This window comes from Anas platyrhynchos, chromosome 3 (genome assembly GCF_047663525.1).
Source record: "Anas platyrhynchos isolate ZD024472 breed Pekin duck chromosome 3, IASCAAS_PekinDuck_T2T, whole genome shotgun sequence".
NCBI classification, from domain to species: domain Eukaryota; kingdom Metazoa; phylum Chordata; class Aves; order Anseriformes; family Anatidae; genus Anas; species Anas platyrhynchos.
The window spans coordinates 48072267-48096780 of record NC_092589.1 but is presented as its reverse complement, the minus strand read 5'-3'; the positions used below and the strand labels follow the sequence as shown (position 1 = coordinate 48096780).

Below are 24514 nucleotides of genomic sequence, written 5' to 3'. Positions count from 1 at the left end.
TAGAGTCACAGAAAAATATTATGCCTTATAAGAAATATTTTTTTCTAGAATGCAGTCACTTACTTCTATAGAGAATGCTCAGAAAGTACAGATAATCTTTATTTTTTCTGTTTATCTCACCCAAATGAAAGATAATTTCAAAATTATTATTAATTTATTATTAATTTAATTATTATTAAATTATACTTCCTGAAATCCAAGTGACTGTATTCATCCCCTGTACTAAAAGAGGACACAACACTATACAGCATATTACTAGAGCTCCTAGTAAGAATGGCCACTCCTTTGTACTGATCTGTTTTAATGTTAGATTTTGCTTTCATTACAGCTATTACAGGGGTTCATCTCCCAAGATTCTGTGGCATCAATGGTTATGATAATCAATAGTAATTACATCTAATCCTTCTGCTACATTTATAATTTCCAAAATTTTCTGGTACAGTAAACAAAAGCAGGTGCACATGTACTGTAGATACCAGTTGCTCTGGATGCAACATTGCCTTGAAAGACTGAAAAAAGAATTTTTTTTTTTTTTTTTTTTTTTTTCTAATAAGATTTCAGCTTCGGCTTAGTAGTATGCAGGGAGCTTTGCTCTGGAATTGTTACTGTATGTATAGCTAATTCTCAGTAGAAGAAACAACAAAAAAAATCCCATGAAATCTTTGGGTCTGGTTCCTTAAAGAAATTAAGTGAATTCTGTGTACTATGAAATCAATAGCATTTCTGTTATTGCACTCTCCTCTTTAAAGACTTGTGAGGTCATTATTACGATGGTATTTGAATATCTCACAATCTCTATGCCTGTAGTCTCTAACTCCCTTTTATTGTGGGCAGTGAATACCATCCTTGTTTTATAGATAGCAACTAAGTTTTAAAAAACAAACAAAACAAAACAGGCCTTTTATTTATATTGTTATAAATAATATGTTTTATTTATATTGTTATAATTGGAGCTGAGGCTCCAATTACCATTTAAATACAAATTTCACAGACCACTACCCAGACTGCAGAATGCCCTGCGTTATGATTTAGAGTCAGAGCAAGCCAAAAGGATCACAAGAGAAAGCAAACTCAGGTATCAAGGAAAGGTGAGAAAGACTTCAGAAGTCAATAGCCACCATCATGAGCCCTGTGAAACAGGATAAATTATTAAACAGGGGTTGTTTTCATAGAATCATAGAATCATTAAGGTTGAGAAAGACCTCTAAGATCATGTAGTCCAACCTTTAACCTAGTACTGAAGTCCACCACTGTGGACTAAGTTCCAAATCTACACATATCTTGAAAACCTCCAGGGACAGTAACTAAACCAGTTTCCTGGGCAGCCTATTCCAATGCCACACAACTCTTTCAGTAAAGAAATTTATCCTAATATCCATCCTAAACCTCCCATGGTGCAAATTGAGACTATTTCCCCATGTCTTATCACTTGCTGTAGAATCACAGAACATAAAATACATCATTTGTATGTGAAAATTCTGCAACCAGTCTCAGTTGTAGAAAATGAAGTGATGATATAAGATGTATCCTTTCAAAATTATCATTTACTTCTTCTACAAACATGCGTGGTGCATCATAAAACATTCTAAAGAATTCTGAAAAAGAACACACTGAGACTTACAGAAACTATGGAGATGCAATGTAATGCACCATTTCTGAAGTGATTAAGGTACCTTAGCTGGAATGGACAGCATTTTGGAAGGAGAAAATTGGACTTTAGGATGAGGTAAAAACAAATGATCAAAGAAAAGTATGGAATTAATGGTCATAGCAATAGTGAAATTTATCCAAGAAGATTTAGTAGTCTAATGATTAGGGTGATTAATGAGTGTAAAAGAAAAACACTAAAGATTCAGATAAAACTAAAGAAGTATTTGTTCTGTTAAGGATAATGTCAGGAAGTCTTTAAAAGTTTCACAAGACAAGGCAAAGTGTTTTCCATCCAGTTCCTCACATGATACTAATGTGATACAGATGGCAATTAAACAACTTAAAAAAAAAAAAAAGAAAAGAAAAGAAAGCTGCCACACAGTATTTTAGCTCTGACAAGACATTTTAGCATACTTTATTTCATAATTCTCATGCAGCTGGAAGGAAAGATATATTTTTTTCAAGCTCTACCGAACTTGTACTGTATACACCCCATATAGAATCATAAAATCACAGAATGGTTTGGGTTGGAAGAGACCTTAAAGACCATCTAGTCATAAACCCCTGCCACAGGTATGGACATCTCCCACTAGATCAGGTTACCCAAAGCCTCACCCAACCTTGAACAATCCCAGGGATGGGGCATCCACAACTTTTTTTTTTTTTTTTTTTTTTTTTTAAATTTAAAGCCATTACTTCTGTCCTATCACTATACTCCCTGATAAAGAGACCCTCTTCAGCTTTCTTGTAGGCCCCCTTTAGGTACTAAAAGGCTGCTATAAGGTTTCCCCAGAGCCTTCTTTTCTCCAAGCTCTCTCAGCCTGTCTTCATAGGAGGGGAGCCCCAGGCCTCTCGTTATCTTTGTGGCCCTTCTCTGGACTCATTCTAATAATACTTGTTCTAATTTTGATGTTTTGCATTACGGTACAAGTGCAGAAAATCTTGGATCTCTCTGTTTATTCTGATCCCAAATTTCAGTCTTATTCTTTAAACCCTTTTACACTCACAGCTTCTTTAAAGAGTGGCCTTTAAGAGTCAAGGACATGGGAAAAGACAGAATGTTTATTTTATGTACCCTGTACAAGAATGTGCTAAAAAAAAAGGGGGGGGGGGGAGGGGGGCAACACAAACATACAAAAACAAACAACAACAGAAGCATTGAATTGGCACACTGAATCTGCCAGAATAAGCATGCTCAATTTACCAGAATAAAAAGTTCTATTTATTCTTACTTTCTTGTAACCCAATAAAATACAGATGCATACAATTCTTAACTGTAAACTTAGTTTCATTATTACTTGCCTCATAAGCTTAAGTTTCATGATTTTACATGCACTTAAACAGAATGAAAAAAAAATTCACTTAACAGATCCAAGAAAAGCGCTTCAGTAGCTGGAAAAAAAAAATGTACATTTGGGGAAGGGGAAGAGGCTTGGGGCATTAAGGGCACAGAAATACTGAAATACATATTGTTGCAAATATTTGACCTGCTAAGCTATATGCTTTGATTAAAAAAAACAAACAAAACAAAAAAACAACAACAAAAACCTGCTATTGAAATAGTACTTTCATAGTAGAAATAATAACACTATATGTGCGATACCAAAAAATTGGTTCATATTGCAGAGTATTGCAAAATGTAGGAGATAAAACACAAACTCTGAATTACATAGTCAAAGTAGTGGAACAAGTCAAATTAAATTAACAGGACACCAGGGACCAAAGCTGATCTTTCTAAAGATTAACACTTTTACTAACACAATTCTTCTTATTTTTCTCAAGACATATTTGGTTCTTTATGCCAACAGAGCAATATGTGATGCTAAGCAGAGTAATTGTGCAATTTAAAGAGTTTAAATATAAAGAGTGCTTCTCCACACTGGTCTCCTGAGCCCCGCCCACAATTAAATATAGAGCAACACACAAAACTTTCTCTTCTCAGAAACACCTTCTCAGAACAAAAGAAAGGAAGAAAACACAGACACACATTCTTGTCCAGAAGCAGTCTTCACTGGATCTTCAATGTAAACTGTGTTTACACAATGAAGTTTTGCTAGCAAAAATTGCTTTTGCCAGCATGGTCTTTTCTGGGTCCTTGTGTAAAAAACAGTTTGGCTAGCAAACCCCTCTGTTGCTACTACAAAGAAGTACAGCTGTGAATATGTATTTTGCTGTTGAAAAAAGCACATGGATACTATCGTAATTTTACCAATGGAAAAGAGTTTCTTAGAAGAGATTCAAGTTTTGTTTCTTTTAGAGGAAAAAACAAAAAAAACAACAACAACAACAAAAACACAATACATTGTTAAGAGGTCAGCGAGCAAAACCTCTTCCAAGTACCTAGCAGGTACTATGTTTGAAACTATTCCCTCTTACTCTCTACAGGTAGAGAGCATAACTGTTCAAGGATAAACCACCACTATCAAACTAAGCATTATCAAACAGTCCTTGATGTCCAAGGTCACTGAACAATCTAAAATCTCATTCCAACTGTGCAGTACTATTCAAAAGATATGCACATTTTGTCACAACTATATATAAGCTGCAATTAGTCCATAAACTTGTACTAACCCACATCTTTCATAGAACCATAGAATGGTTCAATTTGGTTGGAAGGGATCTTAAAGATCCTCCTGTTCCATCCACCTGATATGGGCAGGGACGCCTCCCACTACACCAGGTTGCTCAAAGCCCCATCCAACCTGGCCTTGAACACTTCCAGGGATAGGGCATCCAAAATTTCTCTAAGCAACTTTTTCCAGTGCCTCACCACCCTCAGAGTAAAGAATCTCTTCTTTATAGCTAATCTAAATCTCCCCCCTTTTAGTTTAAAGCCAATACTCCTCATACAATCACTATACTTCCTGATAAAGAATCCCTCTCCAGCTTTCTTGTAGGCTCCCTTTAGGTACTGGAAGGATCAACACTGAGCCTTCTCTTCTCCAGGCTGAACAACCCCAGCTCCCTCAGTCTGTCATCACAGGAGAGGTGCTCCAGGTCTTTATCATCATTCATGACCCTCCTCTACTTGTTCTAACACTTCCAAACCCTTCTTGTGCTGGGAGACCCAGAGCTGAACACAGTGCTCCAGGTGGGGTCTCGTGAAAGCCAAGTAGAGAGGGATAATCATTCCCTGAACTTGCTGGTCATGCTTCTTTTGATACAGCCAGGGTATGGTTGGCTGTTTGGGCTGCAAGTGCACATTACTGGCTCCTGTTGAGCTTCTCATCAACCAGCACCCCCAGGTCTGGCCACTGTTGAACAGAGAAAAATGTAACAAAACTGATCTTTTCATATGTCATAGGCATTTTAAGTGAATGAACATATTGTAATCTCTCATGTCTATTCTATAATATATTAATAATAATTAATTAACAACTAATATATTAACTAGACTTTCAGTCTACAAGAATGCATAATGCATAACTGTAATCTGTTCATGATGAATATCATCATGACAGCATTCTCAATTACAACCAAAAGACAGTAAATTTGGCTTTCAGATGCGTAACAAAACTAGTATGTACCCATAAAGCCATAATACAGCTCTTGATGCTCATTCCTTGATGCCCTGCGCTTAGTCTTTTGAATTTACAAAACAATTTATCTTAAACCACTTTATTGTGGCTGAACCAGAAACCTCAGCACTCCTCACTTTCAGCAGATAAGAGAATCCACAAGAAGCACAACTGTTACTCATCTCGTCATGCTGTCATATCTTGGCCCTACATTTTTTTAATTTTTTTATTATTTTTTTTTCTGATGAAATGTAATGCTTGACAGAGACAGAAGAAAAAAAATCCCAATGAAAGAAAAGATGAGGAGAAGCAGCCCAAGTCTCATAACACATACCATCAGCTTCTCCTGACAGATGTTCCTCCAATGATAAGAAACTACCCACAGTTTTCAGGTGCTTTCAGTCTTAGTCTTTGGCTCCTCTGATGAGGTCAACTATAGATGTAAGCGATGTTATTCTTCTAGTGGCTGTTGGGGTGTAGCCCATGGGAATATATCAGAACAACAAATCCCAATCCAAAAAAGTGAGGCACCATTCAACCAGCTATATAAGGTTTGTCGGGATTTGAACTGCAGAACAGCAAACATGTATTGCTTGCGTTTCCCAAACTGCTCAGTTGTTTATTCTCTACCAACAATATTTCTTATAACAAATACCAATCATATATTTTTTTTTTCTAAGAGATCTTTGCAGCAAAGAGGTCTGGATAAGTACGGGGTTTAATGATAAGAATGAGGGTTAAAGAACACACATCATAAGCGTTCCATTAACTAGCTGTTTTGGAGCTACGGGTGACTCTCACTGTGAGTTTGGCAGAAAAAAACAGCCCTGAAAATGCTTAATGGAAAATGATTTAATATTCAATTGACATAAAATGAAATTCTTAATACTACAACATTGCTATACAAATTATTGCTTGGGAAAAAAAATAAAATAAAGAGAAATGGAAATTCAGCAAGTTGACATTAAGTGAGCTTAATAGTATTTTCAGCTCACATCCGTTATTGTTTAGTGATAGTAACAATTTTTTCCTCTTAGTAAAGGATGCAACAGAAAATAATAAGACCATACAGCTTAGTGATGATACAATTAATTGTAGATAGGTATTAAGGCTGCTCCTTAAGACCAGTTTTTGCAGGAACAAAGCTTACCACAATAAGCAATTATGACCAAGAAAACCAACAAAACAAAACAAATTTGGGAAGCATCCACGGGAAAAAAAAGCTTGGATTTGTAAGCTGGCTAAACTGACATAGTAGCCAATGTTACCATGCTAAAATCTTAAAGACCTATAGGCATTTATGCCCTGAGTTTAAGCACAAGTGCAGCAATTCTGCTGCAAGAAGCACACAAAGGATAAAAGGGAAAAAATTATACCCATTTTAATAATTTTAGAAACAATCTCTTATTTCCTTCTTTAAAGCTAACCAAGTACTTGAGAGATTTGCATTTTTAAACTCTATACTATGCAGGTATGTTGGGAAAATATACAAATGTTAGATAATTGTGAAATGAAAACAATGCACTTATGTGCTGTAAAACAACTAGTAATTGTTTTGTTTTTAATATTGGTATACTTTTAAATTGTGTTAATTTCTAACTTCATTTAATTCCTGAAAACTCTCCTGTTGATTCATAAAACTGAAAACTCCCTCAAGAGTTACACTAGCTTATTGACACAGAAAACTACAGTGACTCACCTCTCTTCCACCCCCCCTCTGTTTTAAGGCATGGTCAGCTAAGCATTTTTCTGAAAGATGTTTGTCTAAACAGCTCTCAAAAGACTTGTGAGGATGAAGGTACCTGAGCTTTCACAAGCAACACACTGTAGTGTTTCATTACAGATGCAATTGAGGAAGCTTTCCTAATGTCAATCCAACCCTCCTACTTCTTGCCCTATATACCATAAATATATAGAAAATTACCTTCCTCTCTGCCTTACCCAGGCATATCTTCACCCCTCAACTTTGTTGTTGTTGTTGTTGCAGAAGAACTGCAATGCCAGTTCTTCTGTTTCCTGACTATTCTCTCTGTTCTCTTTTGGGCTCTCTTCAGCCCTTCCACTTTTTAATTAAAGTGAAGTGCTTAAACCAGACATATTTTTCCACCTGAAACCACAACAAGAGTACAGAGTAACAGGAAAATTACTTGTTGTGAAGACTAGACTTCTGATACACAGCACAATGTCTCTTTTACAATAGTGATGATGTTGTTGGCTCATGTTTACTTTCAGATTCACTTCAACTCTCAGAATCTTTCTCAAAATCATCAACTACAGAGATATACAATCTATGCAGGATCTGGAATTTGTACTCACCAAATTATTGTCTGGTTTCTTCAGACCACTTTCTCATGATCATTTTGAATTTTAATCTTTCTGTATAAGAACATCTGAAGTCCTTCCCATTTTCATGCCAGATGCAAATTTAATAAGCCTTTCATCCATGCATCAATGAATATACTGAGCAGAACCAGATCCAGGATAAATCCTTGAGGATTTGTACAAAATACCCTGCCATTTTGATACTGAACCACAAATTACCTAGTCTCTGACTAGATCTGTATTCTACGTGTGGTATTTTCATCATGACTATTTCACCATATTGCCTAGCTGAATAGTAAATGAAACAGACCAAAACTTCGTTAAGACATATCTTGACAGTTACCCATTTCATTTACTTACAGTTTGATAATTTGTTAACTCAAAATTGAACTGTTAAATAGTAATTGATCAAGAGCTTTTCCTCTCTGCTGAGCATCACTATTCTCTGGCAAGTAGGAAAGCAACAGATTTCTTTCACTATGTCTGTAAAAAGTTTACATAGTGGTAGAATTAACTCAAGGATAGAGACTAAATTTTTCTGAATTGGCTTGCAAATAAGAAGAGTTTCACCTAGAAACATGTTTAAAACTTTCATATCTCAGAGAAGATGTCTGCATACTCAAAATCATGTATGTCAGGTCGGCACAAAACTTGAGACAGTTAGCAATGAGTAGATTCTTTTTCCTTTTCCTAAGAATTCACATCACCCCATAAATTCACTAGGTGGCACTGTATGTCAAGCAGCAACAACATTCTGTATGACTAAAAATTCTACAATGGTTTAACAACATACACTCTGAAGCACAGTGTGTGCATGGATTTGTGGCCCCACATAATTATTTCTTAAAACATAGAAAACTCCTACATGAAGCAAGGATAGTCTGCTTGTAACGCAATTTTCAGTTTCAGGAGCTAAGTAACATGCACAAAAACTAGTAAAAGCTACTTTAAGCATATGCCAATTAAATTCAAACTCACACAGCTTTACATAAGAATCAATATGATCATGTGTTGAATTACACAAATAAGTACTATAAAAAGGAGACATCTGAAGAATGAGATAATGTAGTAATACATTATTAACTCTGTATAAAGTATTTTAGAAATATTGCCTGGCAAAGATATCAGCTTATGAGTTTAAATCCATGCTCAGCTAGCATGGTACTTGGGCACATTAATTTACATACACACCCTGTCAAATCCTTTAAGTCATGTTTAAAGATGATATTCAATTAAGGTAATAGCATGAGAACTATGAACTATATTTTCATCCCCATCAGTAATAAAACAGAGAACTGTAACAAAGTAATGTCGTTTCCTAAAGAATTGTGGAACATTTCTGTCTGATTTGGAAGTGTTTCCAGTCTACAAGTTTATAGTATTTGCAAAATGAGTGTTATCTAATTTAAGATCATTTTATTTGCATAAGTGCAGTAAGCCATGGGCAAAGATAATTCATAAAGGTACATCTACATGGCACAATGTAATAGAGTTCAAGAACCAGAAGTAGTGAGCACAGTTTGGTTCAGATCCTTTTACCATGATGAAAAAGCCATGCTGTTTCCAGCACCTGCATATTTTGCACTCTATTTTACCAGATGCATAGCATATGCAAAAACAGATTCTGAAACACGGAAAGACTTTACAGGGGGAGCAAGGAGTTGGACATGCGAGTGGTACTTACCTGTTTGGGGGCAATTATTTAAGAAGCAGAATCATACTATCAGCAGAATTGAACAATCAGTTAACATGGAGCACACCAAGTGCCAGAATTCCCAAGCAATCTGAACAACCAGAAAGTCACTAAAATTACTGAACTGCCCACACTCATTCTGGCACCAATTCTGAGTAACACTCGCATAAATGCCCTATAACATGTAATTGGTGTGGAACCTTCTATATCAAGCAAATTCACTCAGCTAAAGATCCCAAAGGCATTCCGTCTGACATATCAGCTAGAAATTTCCTCATCCTGCTGTTATCTGACTCAAGGTATGTTTCTACCTTCAACAGAGAGAAAGAAAACAAGGCTATAAAGAAACCTAATATGTGGTCAGGTATTTTAACAAACTCACAAAAGTCCAAAGTAATGATATACTGTTGAATTCTGCTGTGTCCTTAAAACACCTTCAGCAACAGGGTGTTTACCCTGTCCTGTTAAAATGGCAAAGGAACTCTTTCTACAAAGCAAGGTCCTCCTTTAACAGCAAAAGTATCACCTATGCTTTGCAAAAAGAAAAAGGACAAACTTATCTTTACATTAAACAAAGATGCTTTCAGCTCTAATATAATAGGGAAGTGCTGTCTATATTAAAAATTGCACCAAATAAAGATTTACGAAGAAATCTTAGTAAGCCATGAAAGAAGATTTGCAATGATAGGGCAATCTCTCAATATTAAGAAATAATAGCACACAGTATGCAGTAATCATTTGCTTGTTTTCACTCTGTAAATGCCTACAATTTCTGTGAAAGGAAGCTAACTTTTATCCTAATTAGAAACTCCTTATTTAATTTAGGCTAAAAGCAGTTACGGAAATCTTGTATTATGAAAATGTTCCCCAGCTGAACAGATTAGCACCTCAAAATTCTCAAGTTTGGATTTCTTTAAACAGGCACAAGTATACTTATACATATGGACAGTGAGAGCTGAAATAAAGTAGAGTTAATGCTTTAGCTCTGGTTTTGATCCTAAGGTCCCTTACAGAATTAAATCAGAACAAAAATCACTAGAGAATTATTCAGGAGAAAGTAGGTATCTAACATATTATCAGTCTTCCTCCATTTTGACACAATCACCTCTCAATACTTAGTTGTCAAAAATAAATAAATAAATAAAATCTACACACGCTCCAGAAAAGCAGTATGCAGGCACAAATTATTTGTTTGAAAGCATGGTGAAAATAACTGTCACATCAGGTATACATAAGGTTGCTGACTGCATAAATACAAGGAGATACATGCATATTTTTTAATCAAAAAAAAATATGCTAAAATGGAAACATTTCGATTTTTCTGGATTTGAGAAATTAAAATCTCAAACCAAGCATCAAAAATTGACACAAAAAAAAATAGAAGCTATTCTTTAATATGTGGCTATACGTGTTCAGTACTTGCTTTACTTTGTCTACACTAATTACAGGGGTTTGTAATTTTTGAAACAAAATAGTTAACTTCAGCTTAAAGAATTAGCCCCTTTCTGACTTTACACTATGCAGAATCTTTTTGTTCCCATTTAACGGAGACTTATTTATACATTACCAGTACTTGCTGACCAATGGTTAATATCTTGGACACATCCTTTAGATTAAATATTCAAGAGACAAAGATAACCAAATTAATTTTCAATGGCAATTTCCTACAAAAAGTAGGCTAATGCATTACCATTTAGTTATAAGACTACAAACATGGGTCTGGCACAAAGCCCACTAATGTGAATGGAAAATCTCACACTAACTTCAAAGAACTTGAGATCAGTCCCTATAAAAACTACATCAGGAACATTCCATTTTGGGAGATGCAGTTACATAGCAGTGGTTAATAAAGTCAATGTGTGTTTTTAGTGGTTGGAACTTTATGCAGGAAAGTTATACTGGGAAGCAGATTCATTCAATTGCTTGATAGGCTATTAAAAACAAACAAACAAACAAAACAAACACAAACACAAAGCAGAAGGTCAGAAAGTGCCCATGGTAGGGAGACTGGGAAGAGTCCCTTTTACTCCTTTCATGCCACACAAATCTAACTTTAAAAACCTCACCATAGTAAGAATTGTCTAGGTCTTATTCTGTAAAGTTAATTTTACTGTAATGTTTTAAAATCAATTATAGAGATGTACCTATTGCTTAGTTGGCATGCAATTACTGCCCCTGAAACTGTCCGGTACTGTGCATTCAGAACTGATGGTTTCAGTTCCTGCAAGTTCCTGTCTTCAGTGACTGTTTGCATTAAAGTGAAAATTGTCATCAACTAACACAGAGGATGAATACATTACTTAAATTATCACCCTTAGTAAAACAGTAGTTAAAATACACAATATCTTTGTATTTACAGAACACAGATCAAAACTAATTTGTAAAGAATACAGCTGGTAAACTTCATCATATTAAATAATCTTGAAATGAAAAAATACACAGAACCCATTTCCACTTCTTACTTTGAAGAAATTTCTATATGGGCCTTCTAATTAGACAGTCTATTTGAACAAGTTAAAAATATTCTCAGGCAGGGCTTAAGTCACTTGCAGGTTTGTATATCTTGAATTCACTTTTTTTATTATTTCAGAAATGGCATTCTTTCCCTTTTCCTGAATGCAATCATTTCACAAAGAGCAAAGATTCATGGACTTTGCTCTTGAGTTGATTAATGGGCTACAAAATGTAAATTGACTATGTAAAGTAAGGAAACAAAATCAGTGAGGAAAAAAAAATAAATGTTTTCCCTTCTAGTCAGTTAGAAGAACTTAATTTGTTTCTTGAACAAATGAAAGATACAACATTTCTGTCAACTTGTGATTTTTAAGTTGATGGAACTTAGTGAAGTATAAACTGTATTTCCTTCTCTGCAGCCATTTAAAGTAACTACAAAATGTTGTGTAATGGTAACTGTACAAATTGACTTGGATACAAAAAGAAAGAAAAAAAAAAGGAATTCTAAATGTTAAGTGACAAAACAGTATTGCAGTCATTGCTATTCCAGTTATTAAACTAGAAACTAATCTCATTTGTGAATTTTAAAAGCACAATATATCTCATGGTAACCAAAATCTACACCTGAACTTTACATTATCTTATGGTCAAGTTGCAGCTCACAGTTAACAGAAGACCTGATACTATTTTAAAAATCAGAAGCATAACCAGATGAAAAGAACAGGTTATACTGAGAGCAAATTCACATTACTTTGCATGTTTGCTAAAGATAATTAATAATAGAGCCAAATCACAACTTAAGTTGATAGAGTCAGAGAAAGAACAGCTGTCTACTGTCAAATTAAAAAAAAAAAAAAAAAAAAAAAAAAGAAAGAAAAAAAGAAAGGCCAGGACACAACATGCAGAAAATATATATTTTTTAATTGCCACTATGTTCAAGAAACTTCTAATTTACAGAAATAAAACTAACAGACAGCTAGCATTTAGCACTTAGGTAATATTTCCTGCTAAATGAGGTACAAAATAAATTCAAAATATTGTAAAATTGGAAAATGCACTTTTAACTGTATAGAAAAGTAGTATCTTAATCCAGAATACTTACATTATTGCATTCTCCCAGGAAATATAGTGCAAATCCATCAGCTTTTGTAGCTGCCAAAGCAACAATAAAAGAAATAATTGTACTCAGAGGGACAATTGAACTTATATGAGTTCTCTGAGGTGAAACCACAAATTCAATTCTACTTAGGACAAGTATCTACAATTCTAAAGGTGAAAGTCTATTACTGTGTCCTTTAAAACTTCCAAGACTCTACAAAATTAGAGGTACAGTACAATACTTGCTTACAGCACTGTCGTTTGTTACAGTCTAAAAGATAATTAGAAACAACCTATTTACACACCATGCTCCTATTCCAAGGCCGAATGTCTGTAAATTCAAATTGGTTCATATGAGAGTATAGAAGTAAAATAAGAACATGAATTTACAGTATGATCAGGCAGATAAGATTATAATTTCCATGAGTAAAATAAACACTGTTTGTAGATGGTAAGCTATATTTATCCTTGCCTTAAGACAGAAAAGTATGGGAAAATAAAATGTTGCAAATACTGCCATAAAAATGTGTTTCAAAACAAACAGTTTCTATTTTCTGCACCTGTCCAATTCCAAAACCAGTGACACACACCAGAAGTTTTGTACTTGCCCAATTTTTGCCAGATTTACACTGCTGTATGAAACAGGATAAAGTTGAATTCCTCAACCTTTCAAAAATTTAAAGTCAACCAACAATCAGAACTTACAGCTGAAATGAAAAGTCTCAGAATCAGAAAGGTATTCTCTCAGATACTCAGTATCAGAAGAGTCTCAGTTTCAGAAGAGCAGGAGGTCCATTTTTTTTTCTCTGCTTTACACAGCAGACTTGGTATTTAATCTAAGTAAATCTTTCTTTTCAACATGTAATAACCATTTTAACCAGTACATGTACTTATCTGATACACTATTTTTATGAATGAACACAGGAATCCACTTATTGGATTAAATCCAATGCTTCATGGGAGTAATTATACTTTTGTGTGATCAAATCAGTTGGCTTTTTGTGTATCTTTGACGGAAGGCAAAAACACTACTCTGTTATTTGCTCACTGTCAACTTTGTAACATACTGAGAGTTTAGGGCATGGCAATATTTATTCACATTTTAAATCCTTCACCTGCAGTACATAAGCACATCGAGCTACATGGTAAAAAAAAAAACACAGTACAAGAAATATAAAAAATCTCAAGTGCTTTAGGAAAGAAAAAAAAAAAAAAAAGATAAGTGGACCCAGTCTTCCACTTGCTGTGTATAAGCAAAACCCAGTTCTGATTTGCTGTGAGCTCGATATCAATATCCAAATAACCACTTAAGCAAATACAGTAAACAGAAGTGGTCCGTTCAAAACATAATGTATATAAATCAGAACTATTATTCATTTTTACAAAAAAAAAGTTGTATCAGTAATGGGGAAGCCTTTCTAAAGAGTTGTTTGAAAGCTATACTGAGCATAGCTACCTATTCTTCCTATAGAAATGTGAGTATATCAACTATGGCTAAATAAATAAATAAACACAACATATACATTACACACATTGTTATTGGGGATTTTTTCTTTCTTTTCTTTTTTTTTTTATTTTAAGTTTTGGTGACGTGTTTTTGTTGTTTTTGTTTTTATGACAAGTGTTACTTAAATCTGATAGAAAGAAATGCTTATACAACTGAATGCAATCTGAAATCATGCAGAAGACATAGAATCATAGAATAGATTGGGTTGGAAGGTATCTTAAAGATCATCATTACAACCCCTCCCCCTGCCGTGGACAGGGACCCCTCCCACTAGACCAGGTTGCTCAAAGTCCTATCCAACCTGGTCTTCAACACTTTCAGGTATGGGGCCACCCGCAGCTTTTCTGGAAAACCTGTTCCAGTGCCTCACCACACTCTGAGTGAAGAATTTCTTCCTAATATCTAATTCAAATCTACCCTTTTTGGTTTAAGACATGCTGTCAATAACGTCTCAGTTTTGTTTGAAAAGGGGTGTGCAGTGATATTACTGATAGATCTCTTTTTACTTTCAATATTGATGTTGCAAAACCATCATAACCAGAATAACTTATTATTTGGTTCATTTAACAGAATCACAGAATTGGTTGGAAGGGACCTATAGTGATCATCTAGTCCAATGTCCTGGATCAAGCAGGGTCCCCTAACAGGGTGCTCTGATTTTGCAGTTGGATACAGAACTCTCTACAAAGATGAAACTCATTTAAGTGCTTTCAGGAGTTCACTAAGGTACTGAAGTTCATACTGACACAACATCTGAAGAATATACTGTTAGCCCTCAATACCTGTCTTCATAAATTAAACCACATAACAAATGTGCTGTGCAATGATGCTAAACAAACAACAGCTCAGAGACATCTGAATCTGTTTCTTACCTATTTTAATGATGCTGCTCAGTTCATATAAAAGTAGTTGGTTATCTCCTCCTGTATCCAGACGTTGTTCAATGTAGCTGTTTAATTCATACACTACACCTTGCATATTCGTATCCTGATACTAGTGAAGCAAAAAAAAAAAAAAAAAAGAGAAAAACATTTTAGAATAATGCAGAGGTATTTGGCAGTTTTCAACATACAAATTCATTAAAAATAATACATTGAGATTCAATACCAAGTCAATATCTATCATCCTATTGCAGCTACCTAAAGAACTGGGTCACTGCCAAGTAAGAAACATTTCACTGTCTGCTCCATTAGCCATTTGTGCAAAATGTACTGAGTAAACCAGTGAGTGATTACTAATTGCCTAAGCTTGGCCAAGGTCACATGACAATGTGTCAAGAAAAAACTCAGAGCAGTGACAATTAGAAGGTAAGCAACCTTCAACTCCTTCCTTTTAAGCCCCTCCATTAGAAAAGGAGGCAACTAGCTCCCTTTATCAGTATCTTCCATCTCAAACTCATGAACCAAATGTCAGGAATGTGCAAAGCACCTGAGCTTTGAGCTGGTAGCTTGAGTAGATTCATCTTTGGAATACAGAAGCAATTAACAGTACCAAAATGAAGGACAGAAATTGTATGAGTCAAAGCCATGTTAGCCATTGTGCTAACAGGCATTTGTCTCGATCAAAGGCGGTAGACAGAGCAAGAAAGAGATTACAAAATGATTAAGATATTTAGACAGGAGAAATGAAACAGCAGCACATGCTAGAATTTCATGGAAAAGGAGAAGCAGTCTTCCTTCAGGGGCCCAGATGTATTTGGTTATCCAGTTCCTCGGTCCTGAAGGGCTGATAAAACTGGCAGTAAATGTGCATATGTAGCGTGACAGCATCACAAACAATAATTTCACAGAAAGCAATACTTGGCAGTAAGTACAGATTCATTACCCTACCCAAAACTGGTAATGCAGTGACTGAAGATAGTAATATGGTCAATGACTTATTGAACTCAGTGATGCAGTAAGTTTTGTCACTTAAACTAAAAATGAAGCTGGTGATATTTAGACAAATTAATCTTGCTTGAAAGACTAAGACTTATTCTCCTGTTCATTCATACTTTAGAGCCAAATGTATTATAGAGCAAATTAATATAAGCAGTATTACGGAAAATACCACAAAAGTTCCGAGTACTACAGTCTACCCACCTCTCCCCACTTCATGTGCACACATTTAAGTCTGCTTCTAATTTCTGTAGATCTTTTGTCTGTATCTTCATGTACACGTATACATTTGACTCTCACTGATGGATTAGGCACATAACCTACACAGAGTATTCTATGACATAATTTTTGTTATTTCAGGCATTTCTACATAGAGCACACAATGCTGTGAATAAAGAGCCCATGGCTGTATATTTAGGCTACACTTGGCTTCTTCACTTCAAGCCAAAATAAAACAAGAAAAAAATCAAAAAAGTATTTGCTGGGTATTGCCAATTCATAATTCCTTTAAATTAAGCAGATCTTAATCTGGACCTAAAAATTGTTCCTGAGAACATACAACCTCTGCCATGACCCCTTCTTAACACACGGTGCTGTATTAATCTATTGTCCAGATGGACATATTGGAACATCTGAGACCCAGTGAGTCCAAAATGTTTTAACTGTATAACAATCCTAACACTTAATAATTCTTTCTATAAATTGATGTGATTATTATAAATTTTGACAGTGATATAAGGTCACACTGCATACATGTATTTACTGCTTGGGTAAGTCTTGAGTTTCTAACACAGATTGCCATTACCATTATTAGCACAGCATGGCAGCTGGCAAGCTTCCATTTGCAACTGGCTGTCCTCTGCTGTGTCCCACATTTAATAATGTATACTTTTTTAGGGAGAAAACAACAGCATAGTTTCATTGAAGTGAAATTTTTATGAACAGCTTTATACTTACAGTACAGCTGTAAGAAGCAATGTAATAGGAAAATGTTGAATGAGAATTTCTTTTACTCCTATCTGTTAATCTACATTAGAGAAAATATGTGCAGTATGTGTATCCTAAAACCAAGACAGGTAACCAAGAACAAGTGCACATAACCTTTATTATATGGGAAAATGCCTTCTCATAACTCAGGAGTGAATACTTTTCACCTGTGATACACAGTCAGGATTTAAATCAACTCTTCAAAGGTTAAAGCTAATACAATAACAGGAAGCATCAGCAAAATGAGTCCACTGGCATAAGAGCAGTGGCATAATAATAACTTTCACCATAATCAAGCAGCAGTTCTGTGTGCATAGTAATTACATAATAAGCTCTGTGCCCTTTATCCTCACCTCTACAACATATGCTTGCAAACATTTTGTAAGCAGGGAAAATTATTGCATACACTGATGTTACTAAAAGATAGTAGCCTCATAATACATACGGTTGTAATATGGCAGATTTCTATTACTGACAATTTGTGAATCCACAACTGTCCAGATGGACAAATTCTGTCCAGATTCACAATTAAGTAATTCTACAACTTAGATCAGTCACCAGTAAGGAATTATTCTGTCATGCTGTGAAATGTTTTTGATTTTTATAACAGTGGAGTGAAAGAGGTTTATTTATTTGGTTTTACCTTGGATAACCACAATATGTTTGGTTGAAAAGCCACAATACTCATTATGAAACCATATATTTAAACATTGAGTAAGTCATAAGCAAACCATGGTACAAGCACTATTCAATGTAGTTACTAACACAGACCTGCATGCATTTGGTATCATGCTTACTTTAGGAAAGTAATTCCTAAAAGAAAAATTCAACACACTTAATGGATATATATATACATATATATATATATACATATATATATATATATATATATATATATATATATTTGTCATCAGATTCATCTTTTTTGTTTTTTTTTTTTTTTTGTGTGTTTTTTTTATTATTAATTATTTTCTTATGGTAGTTTATTTTGCATTTTAAATTTTATTAACACTCAACTCTCCTTAATTAATCCGTTCTTCCCATTGCTGATTTCCTTCTAAAATTCAGTGTCTACGTGTATTTTGGTATATTTAGTGTAAACTTCTGCATTTTGATGGCACTATATTAAAATAATTCAAGTGAATTAGAAAATGGTTTGACACTATCATACCACTATGTTACTGGCATCATCATGTTTCTAATAGCTGCATACATCACAATGCTATGAAAAAAATAATAATTTAATAATTAAGAGAGGAATCATGTTATAAGTATTCATATTTTTAAAATAATAAATAAAAAAGAATAAAGTTTTTAGAGGATTTCTATAAAAATATTGATATGGTTATTTGTCTTAAAAGTTTGTGGTACGACAGAACACAGCATGCAATGACAGATGATCTAAGAATAATGCCATATATTGTGTCTACACAAAAAGGCTGAAAATCACAAATATTTTATTGCATGAAAAGAGATACTGAAATATCATAGAGATGAATTTAATGCATTCACTCTGAATAATTAAGTCATAAAAAAAGCAAGCACACAATTTAATATATAAAGAAAATTTTATCTATGACAAACTGCAATGAAGATTAATGCACATGCTTCTATACTTATAGGGAAGCTGTGCCAAAAGCATTTCATGATACTGCAGAAAAGAAAAAGCCCTTCTGCTGCAACAAGAAGGCTTCAGTAACAGAGCACAGGGTCAGTAAGTACAATTACAATCCAGAAGTTTATCTGGTTTCTCTGTAACTTCCTAAGCTGTAATCTAAATAGCAATTAGAAGTTGCTTTATAATACTTATTCCTACTAGAGAACACTTTCTCCAAATCAACAACCACTATCTGCTACAATAGAAACATTTCCTTTTACAGGCTTCATAGCGCATGATGTTATCACATACTAGGAGGAGTTAGAACAAAAGAACAGCTGGATTTCCAAGTAACACACAAAGGGATGGTCAAATGTGCTTTGGGGATGCAAAATTGCACTAGATGTGGATGAGGAAAAACCCTTCAAAAACCACAAAACATGGGGGAAAATTAGCCATAGACAGAGTTGATGTTGCTTATTTTTCATCTGCAGTTTAAGTATCTTGGGCTGGTTTCAGAGAGAATCACAAGACAGAGCTCTTCACCAGCTGATGGAGAAGGCCTCTAGCTGACCACAGGGCTATGAGAGCCAGAGGAATACTTCTTTCTGGGAGATGGATGTAAAGTCCTGTTTTGCTACAGACTCAATAGGGCAGGACAGCACAGTTGTTTTTCCCAGGAGAATGGAGAAGTTATTGACCTGTCATATCAGTATGCTTTGGAACCTGACTTCTGGGAAAGCAGGAACCAATCCTAGGTCACGCAAACATTTTCTTGAACATTTTAAGGCTCCAGGCCCACCCTTATGAGTATTACCAGACTGAATTGCAGAGAGCAATGGGAAAGCAATACAGCTCCTCATAATCAGTGCTTCTCTTCCAATCTCTGGTCCCAATATGCACAAGAAGTAAAGAGATGAGGGACAAGGCCTAACCCACACCACTATGCAGGCCAGCTGGACACTGAGCATACAATGAGAACATCAGCAGGTGCTGAAAAAGCTCATGATATGCATGCTGCCTCCACTGCCACCCTATCTGTTTGCAAGGCACTCTAGAGGTGCCAAAGGCCTGCAGCATCAATGGGTGTAGACTACTCTGTCCCAAGATACTTTGAAACTGAGGTCATAAATGTAATGAGATATCTAAACAAACTGTTCAGGTAAGAATGTTATAATCCTCTTCCAGGAGTTGTTCTTGGGAAAAGCAGAGAGTCGATAGCCATTGAAGGGTACTAAATCACTAAGAGCAAAAGAGGTACCTGGACCAGGGAGCTTGTATGTAGGCATGGGAATATAAAAATGCCTATTCTCTCTTTGGTTACACGGGTAATAACCAGATAATACTTCAACAGACCACCTTAATTAATCTATCAATAACAGGTTAAAGACTTGAAGATTCTGCACAGTGCCTCATACAAGACTATGTCCTTAGGCAGGGACAGGATTTCATTACAAACATTTAAGTTGTGAGATCTGAAACGTGACTGAAACCTGTACCTAAACTTCTTCAGTCCTCTCTTTACACTGACAATTTGCAGTCTTAATGTTCTGAACATTTCCTTGACATTTGACTGAGATGTCAGTCTGAACTATTTTATGCTAGATATGTTCATTTTGTGTCAGAAGCATAAAAAGACTGGTCTTACATAGGTAAGTTGTCAATGCCATTGCTACCTGCTTTAAATCAAAAATAAATAAATAAATAAATAAATAAATAAATCTAACAACGGCACTTTTGTACTCCTTGAGAACAAGTACCACAGTCACAAAAAAACAAAATGCATAAACTGTTTGATGCCTTTTGTGGAAATGCATCAGCTTTCCCTTCCTTTCAGGTAGCATTATGGAAAATTTATAATAATAAAAATTAAAAAAAAAGACACAATCAGATGCACAGTTGACACCCTGATTTATTAGCCTCACTCTATCTAATATTCCAGTTCCTTTCATAACACAGATCCTTAGTCTTCTTCAGGGAAGATTACTAATGCTCAATTACTATAGATTTTTAAAAATATTTTACAAAATATCAGTTAAATAACTTTGGGACCATTAGTTTACTTGTCCACACAATAAACATATTTTTAATCTCAACTATGTTCTTTCCCCCTCCCAAGGAAGGGAAGGAAGGGAAGGAATACACAGAGAGGAACATAACAGTGGCTTTTAAAGAGAAGTCTTGTTTCAGAGTACTTAAAATATTCCACATATTACTGTACTTTATTATACTGATTATCAAGTATCAGACATCTAATTTACAGACAAAAAAAAAAAAAGTCATGTAAGTATCACAACAGTTATTTACTTCTTTAAATGTGAGAAATAAAATATTGATTGCATTTTAGTTGTAATATTGTTACCGCATTTCTGATAACCAATGGGTATAATGAAAGAAACATTTGTAGAAAAAGCCAAAATATTTAATTAAGCCAACTAATAAGGTTGGGAAAATGACACACACTTTTATTTAGGTCATTGCTGTGTGTATGCAAGTTATGTGTATGCAAGTACATCTTTAATGTTTATGTTTACATGTACATCTACCTTCTGTAGGCCCAGCACTTTCACAAACTGCCAGATTTTGTATTGTTTAGGTGCAGACAGCTAGTTCACATCTTGTATAGAAACTGATATTTCTCCTTGGGGCATGGTTAGCAAAGGTTCAAAATCTACGCTGCACATGTGAAGAACTAAAATATGGGTCTGGATCTCATTCAAAAAAAGAAGAGGAAAACCACGGAAAGGGAATAAAATTGCTTGCTTTCTTTAAGGTAGAAATGCTGAGCCAAGGATGTCAAATCCTCAGACTGAAAAATAAGAGTAGAGAGAATGTGGTAAGCAAGCTTACGGTACTGAGCTGGCTTTCAAAAGAGCAGTGTACTTGGAGAGGATGCTCAGCAAAATCTCTCAGCTCCAAAAACCCAAGAGAGGTAACTAGGACTGGCTTGAGTAACCAGTTTTGTTTAAACTTGGACATTGGAAAGCAAGAAGCTATAAAGAGCAGAGTTAGCTGAAGTGATTAATTTTAATGCTTGTATACAGCCTCAGAGAAAGTTGCTTCTACAAGCATTTGTCTGACGTCTATTCTTCTTGTTTTGACTGGAGAGGACATGGGTTATAACTTGCTCAGTAAATAAAGTTCAGCATTGCAGTACCATACACAGGTATTTATGAATTGTTTATTCACACATCAAATGTCGTTCACGACAAAGCCAAAGAGGGGAAAATATGAAATGACAGTTGGCAGGAAGGCCCTGTTATTATGTCAAAAGATGCAAAAGAGCTCTCACTATGCACAGAAAGGGTTCACAGATTTTGAAGGCACATATTTCCCAGCCTTTTTATGTAGCTGATGCATATGAAGCCTTCCAGAGATAGTGAACACCTTACTAGCAGAAACTTCTTGTCAAATAGCCCCCATTTGCAAGCATCCTATTGAAATCTTTCCATCAACTCCTTCCCCATTATCAAATTGTAACAACAAAATATTGCTTCACTAGTATCAGGAAAAATACATAACAAAAAGCAAAGGCTTGGCTTAAAAGAACAGAGCATTAAGATTATATAGAAGTAACCATATAAGCTGTGATTAACTGTAAAGCTCATAAAGCTGCATGAATATCTTTATTATATCACCCCTCTAGATTATATAATGCAATAGCATGTCAATTAACAGCTTAATTTTAACTTGACAGGGCTGAATACAGCTCCTGTTCTTAAAAAGCTTTTTATAAAATCACATTCTCTCCTAATAGTTGACTTGCGAACACTCTAGAAACATCATGTACAAAATTAAAAATAAACTTCCTCATTTTTCCTCCACTGTTGCTCATCACTACCATAATATCCACAAGACTTTCCCTATTTAAAATAAATAAATAAATAAATAAAAATCAGCTTATACATGCATCTTCTTCTCATTACAATGGGTGCAATGCCATTTGTACCATTTCTAAAGTCTGAATATTTGTTCTAGTTCTCCCAACTTGTTGATAAATTTACTGCAGTATTCAGTTCTGGGACAGTACGAAAAGGCTTAAATATACAATCTTTAATAAGGAAATCCTACAAAGTATGAACTTGCTTTGCCACATCTTTAATAAGGAAATTCTACAAAGAACAAGCTTGCTTTGCCAACGTATCATAAAAAGCCTAAACTTTTGTTATCAGTTGCACAGTGGAGATGCATGCAATTATTGCAACTGTTTACTGAAAACATATTCGCTAATTCTGTAACTGTCAGTGACATGCTGTGCTGGGTGCTAGCTAGTGCCAAGGCAGCTGCCAAAAGCTCCAAGTCCAAAAACGGGAAAGGAGAGGATTAAAGTATTATTCCTGCTTCCAAGAATAAAGTACTGTAAATGAGCTAGTCACTTGCTAGGTAATAATTTTCTGGTGTTTATATGGCAAACCTACAAAGTGAATTGCTGTTGGCATCACCAGAGTTTACAAAGCATAGGTACTTGCCAAAATGCAGCTTCACTAGAAGTATTGTTCAAGTAAACATGGAATGGAAAGTCATTAAGTGAAATGAACAACAGCTAATTTCACTGTGATCATATCAGGAACATGAAGTATTTTTCTTTAAACTTGAGAATCTGAGGTACAAAAGAGCACATAGTGATCATGGGAAACTTAACAGCACGTAGAACAAAATCCTGGCTATAGTTCATGGAGGAAGGGGGTTATTTTTGCCAACTCAAAAGAATAACATGTCTCCAGCATGCACTGTTTTCACTAATACCATCAAAGAAACACATCTTTAGTCTAGATATACATAAATAGATATGTACTTAGTGCCCAAACTTATATTCCTCTGTTTTCTTTTCTTTAGCAGATAAAACAGGGAAAGCAGAGTACAACATTCAGCTGGAGTTTTCTTCATTAAAATAGCTCAATATTTGGTTTCCTTTCTGCCCAGAAAACCACTTCTGTAGCTAGGACAGGATCAGCCAGCAAACATCTGCACAATAAGTAAGCAGAAAATGCTCAGCATTTCCAAGGAGGTTCACATGTATATGTATCACATGTATATGTATCACATATCATACTGTATCACATGGAAAGGAGATTCTGTCCTTAGTTACATATATTTCATAAATACTGGAATCTAAAACAGAGAAAAAAGTTCACAGGTTGACAGTTTGGTCACAGATGCTCATGAGCTATTTTGTAACCAGAGTATTCTTCATTCCAAACGTAGTCTAAAGGAATCAGGAAATCTTTTTTTTTTTTTTTCTCCTTCACCCCACTGGTCAGTAGTTACATGTATGTCAAGGCAATTTAAGTTATCTTTACATACAAGTCCTGATCAGCAAAATGACATTGCTATTGGTGGACTTGTTTTAAAAATAATATTTTGAAAATATTGAAAAGCTTTATTTATTTATTGAAAAAAAAAAAAAAAGCTATTTTGAAAAGCTTTTTTTTTTTTTTTTCTATAAGTTTCAAAGTTTCAAAATGAAAAATGAATAATTTCTGGAGGTTTTCTTCAATGCAATGCAATAATGATATCTGAAACTGCTACTCTATTTTGAGCTTCTAAAAATGGCAAAACTAAAAATCTAATTCCTACAAGATTTTTCAAAATTCACTCAAATTTACAACTGTGAAACTACACTAAATACCCTTGAAAATACTGAAATTTCTTTTAAATATTTCAAGAAGTAAGTTTTTGTTTTGTTTTCTCAAAAGTGCTAGACACCATTCATCCCATTGTAGTTTGCTAGTTAAAAGAAACAAAAGCAAATAAATGGCAAGTTCAGTATTTAGAGCCTCTAGAATAATCCTATATTCTCATATGTTCATA

General features: G+C 34.8%; 1 protein-coding gene across 7 annotated transcripts in view; it reads right to left on the bottom strand.

Moving 5' to 3' along the window:
- The window catches only part of PDE10A (phosphodiesterase 10A), a 367399-nt gene that overhangs the window by 51429 nt on the left and 291456 nt on the right, over positions 1-24514 (bottom strand). For all 7 annotated transcript variants that reach the window (XM_072035843.1, XM_072035842.1, XM_027454257.3 and 4 more), the window contains 2 exons: positions 15115-15235; positions 12740-12789 (listed from right to left, as the gene is read on the bottom strand). In XM_072035843.1, the coding sequence (XP_071891944.1) occupies positions 12740-12789; positions 15115-15220 (156 nt within the window). In that variant the 5' untranslated portion in view covers positions 15221-15235. The remainder of the gene's footprint in view (positions 1-12739; positions 12790-15114; positions 15236-24514) is intronic.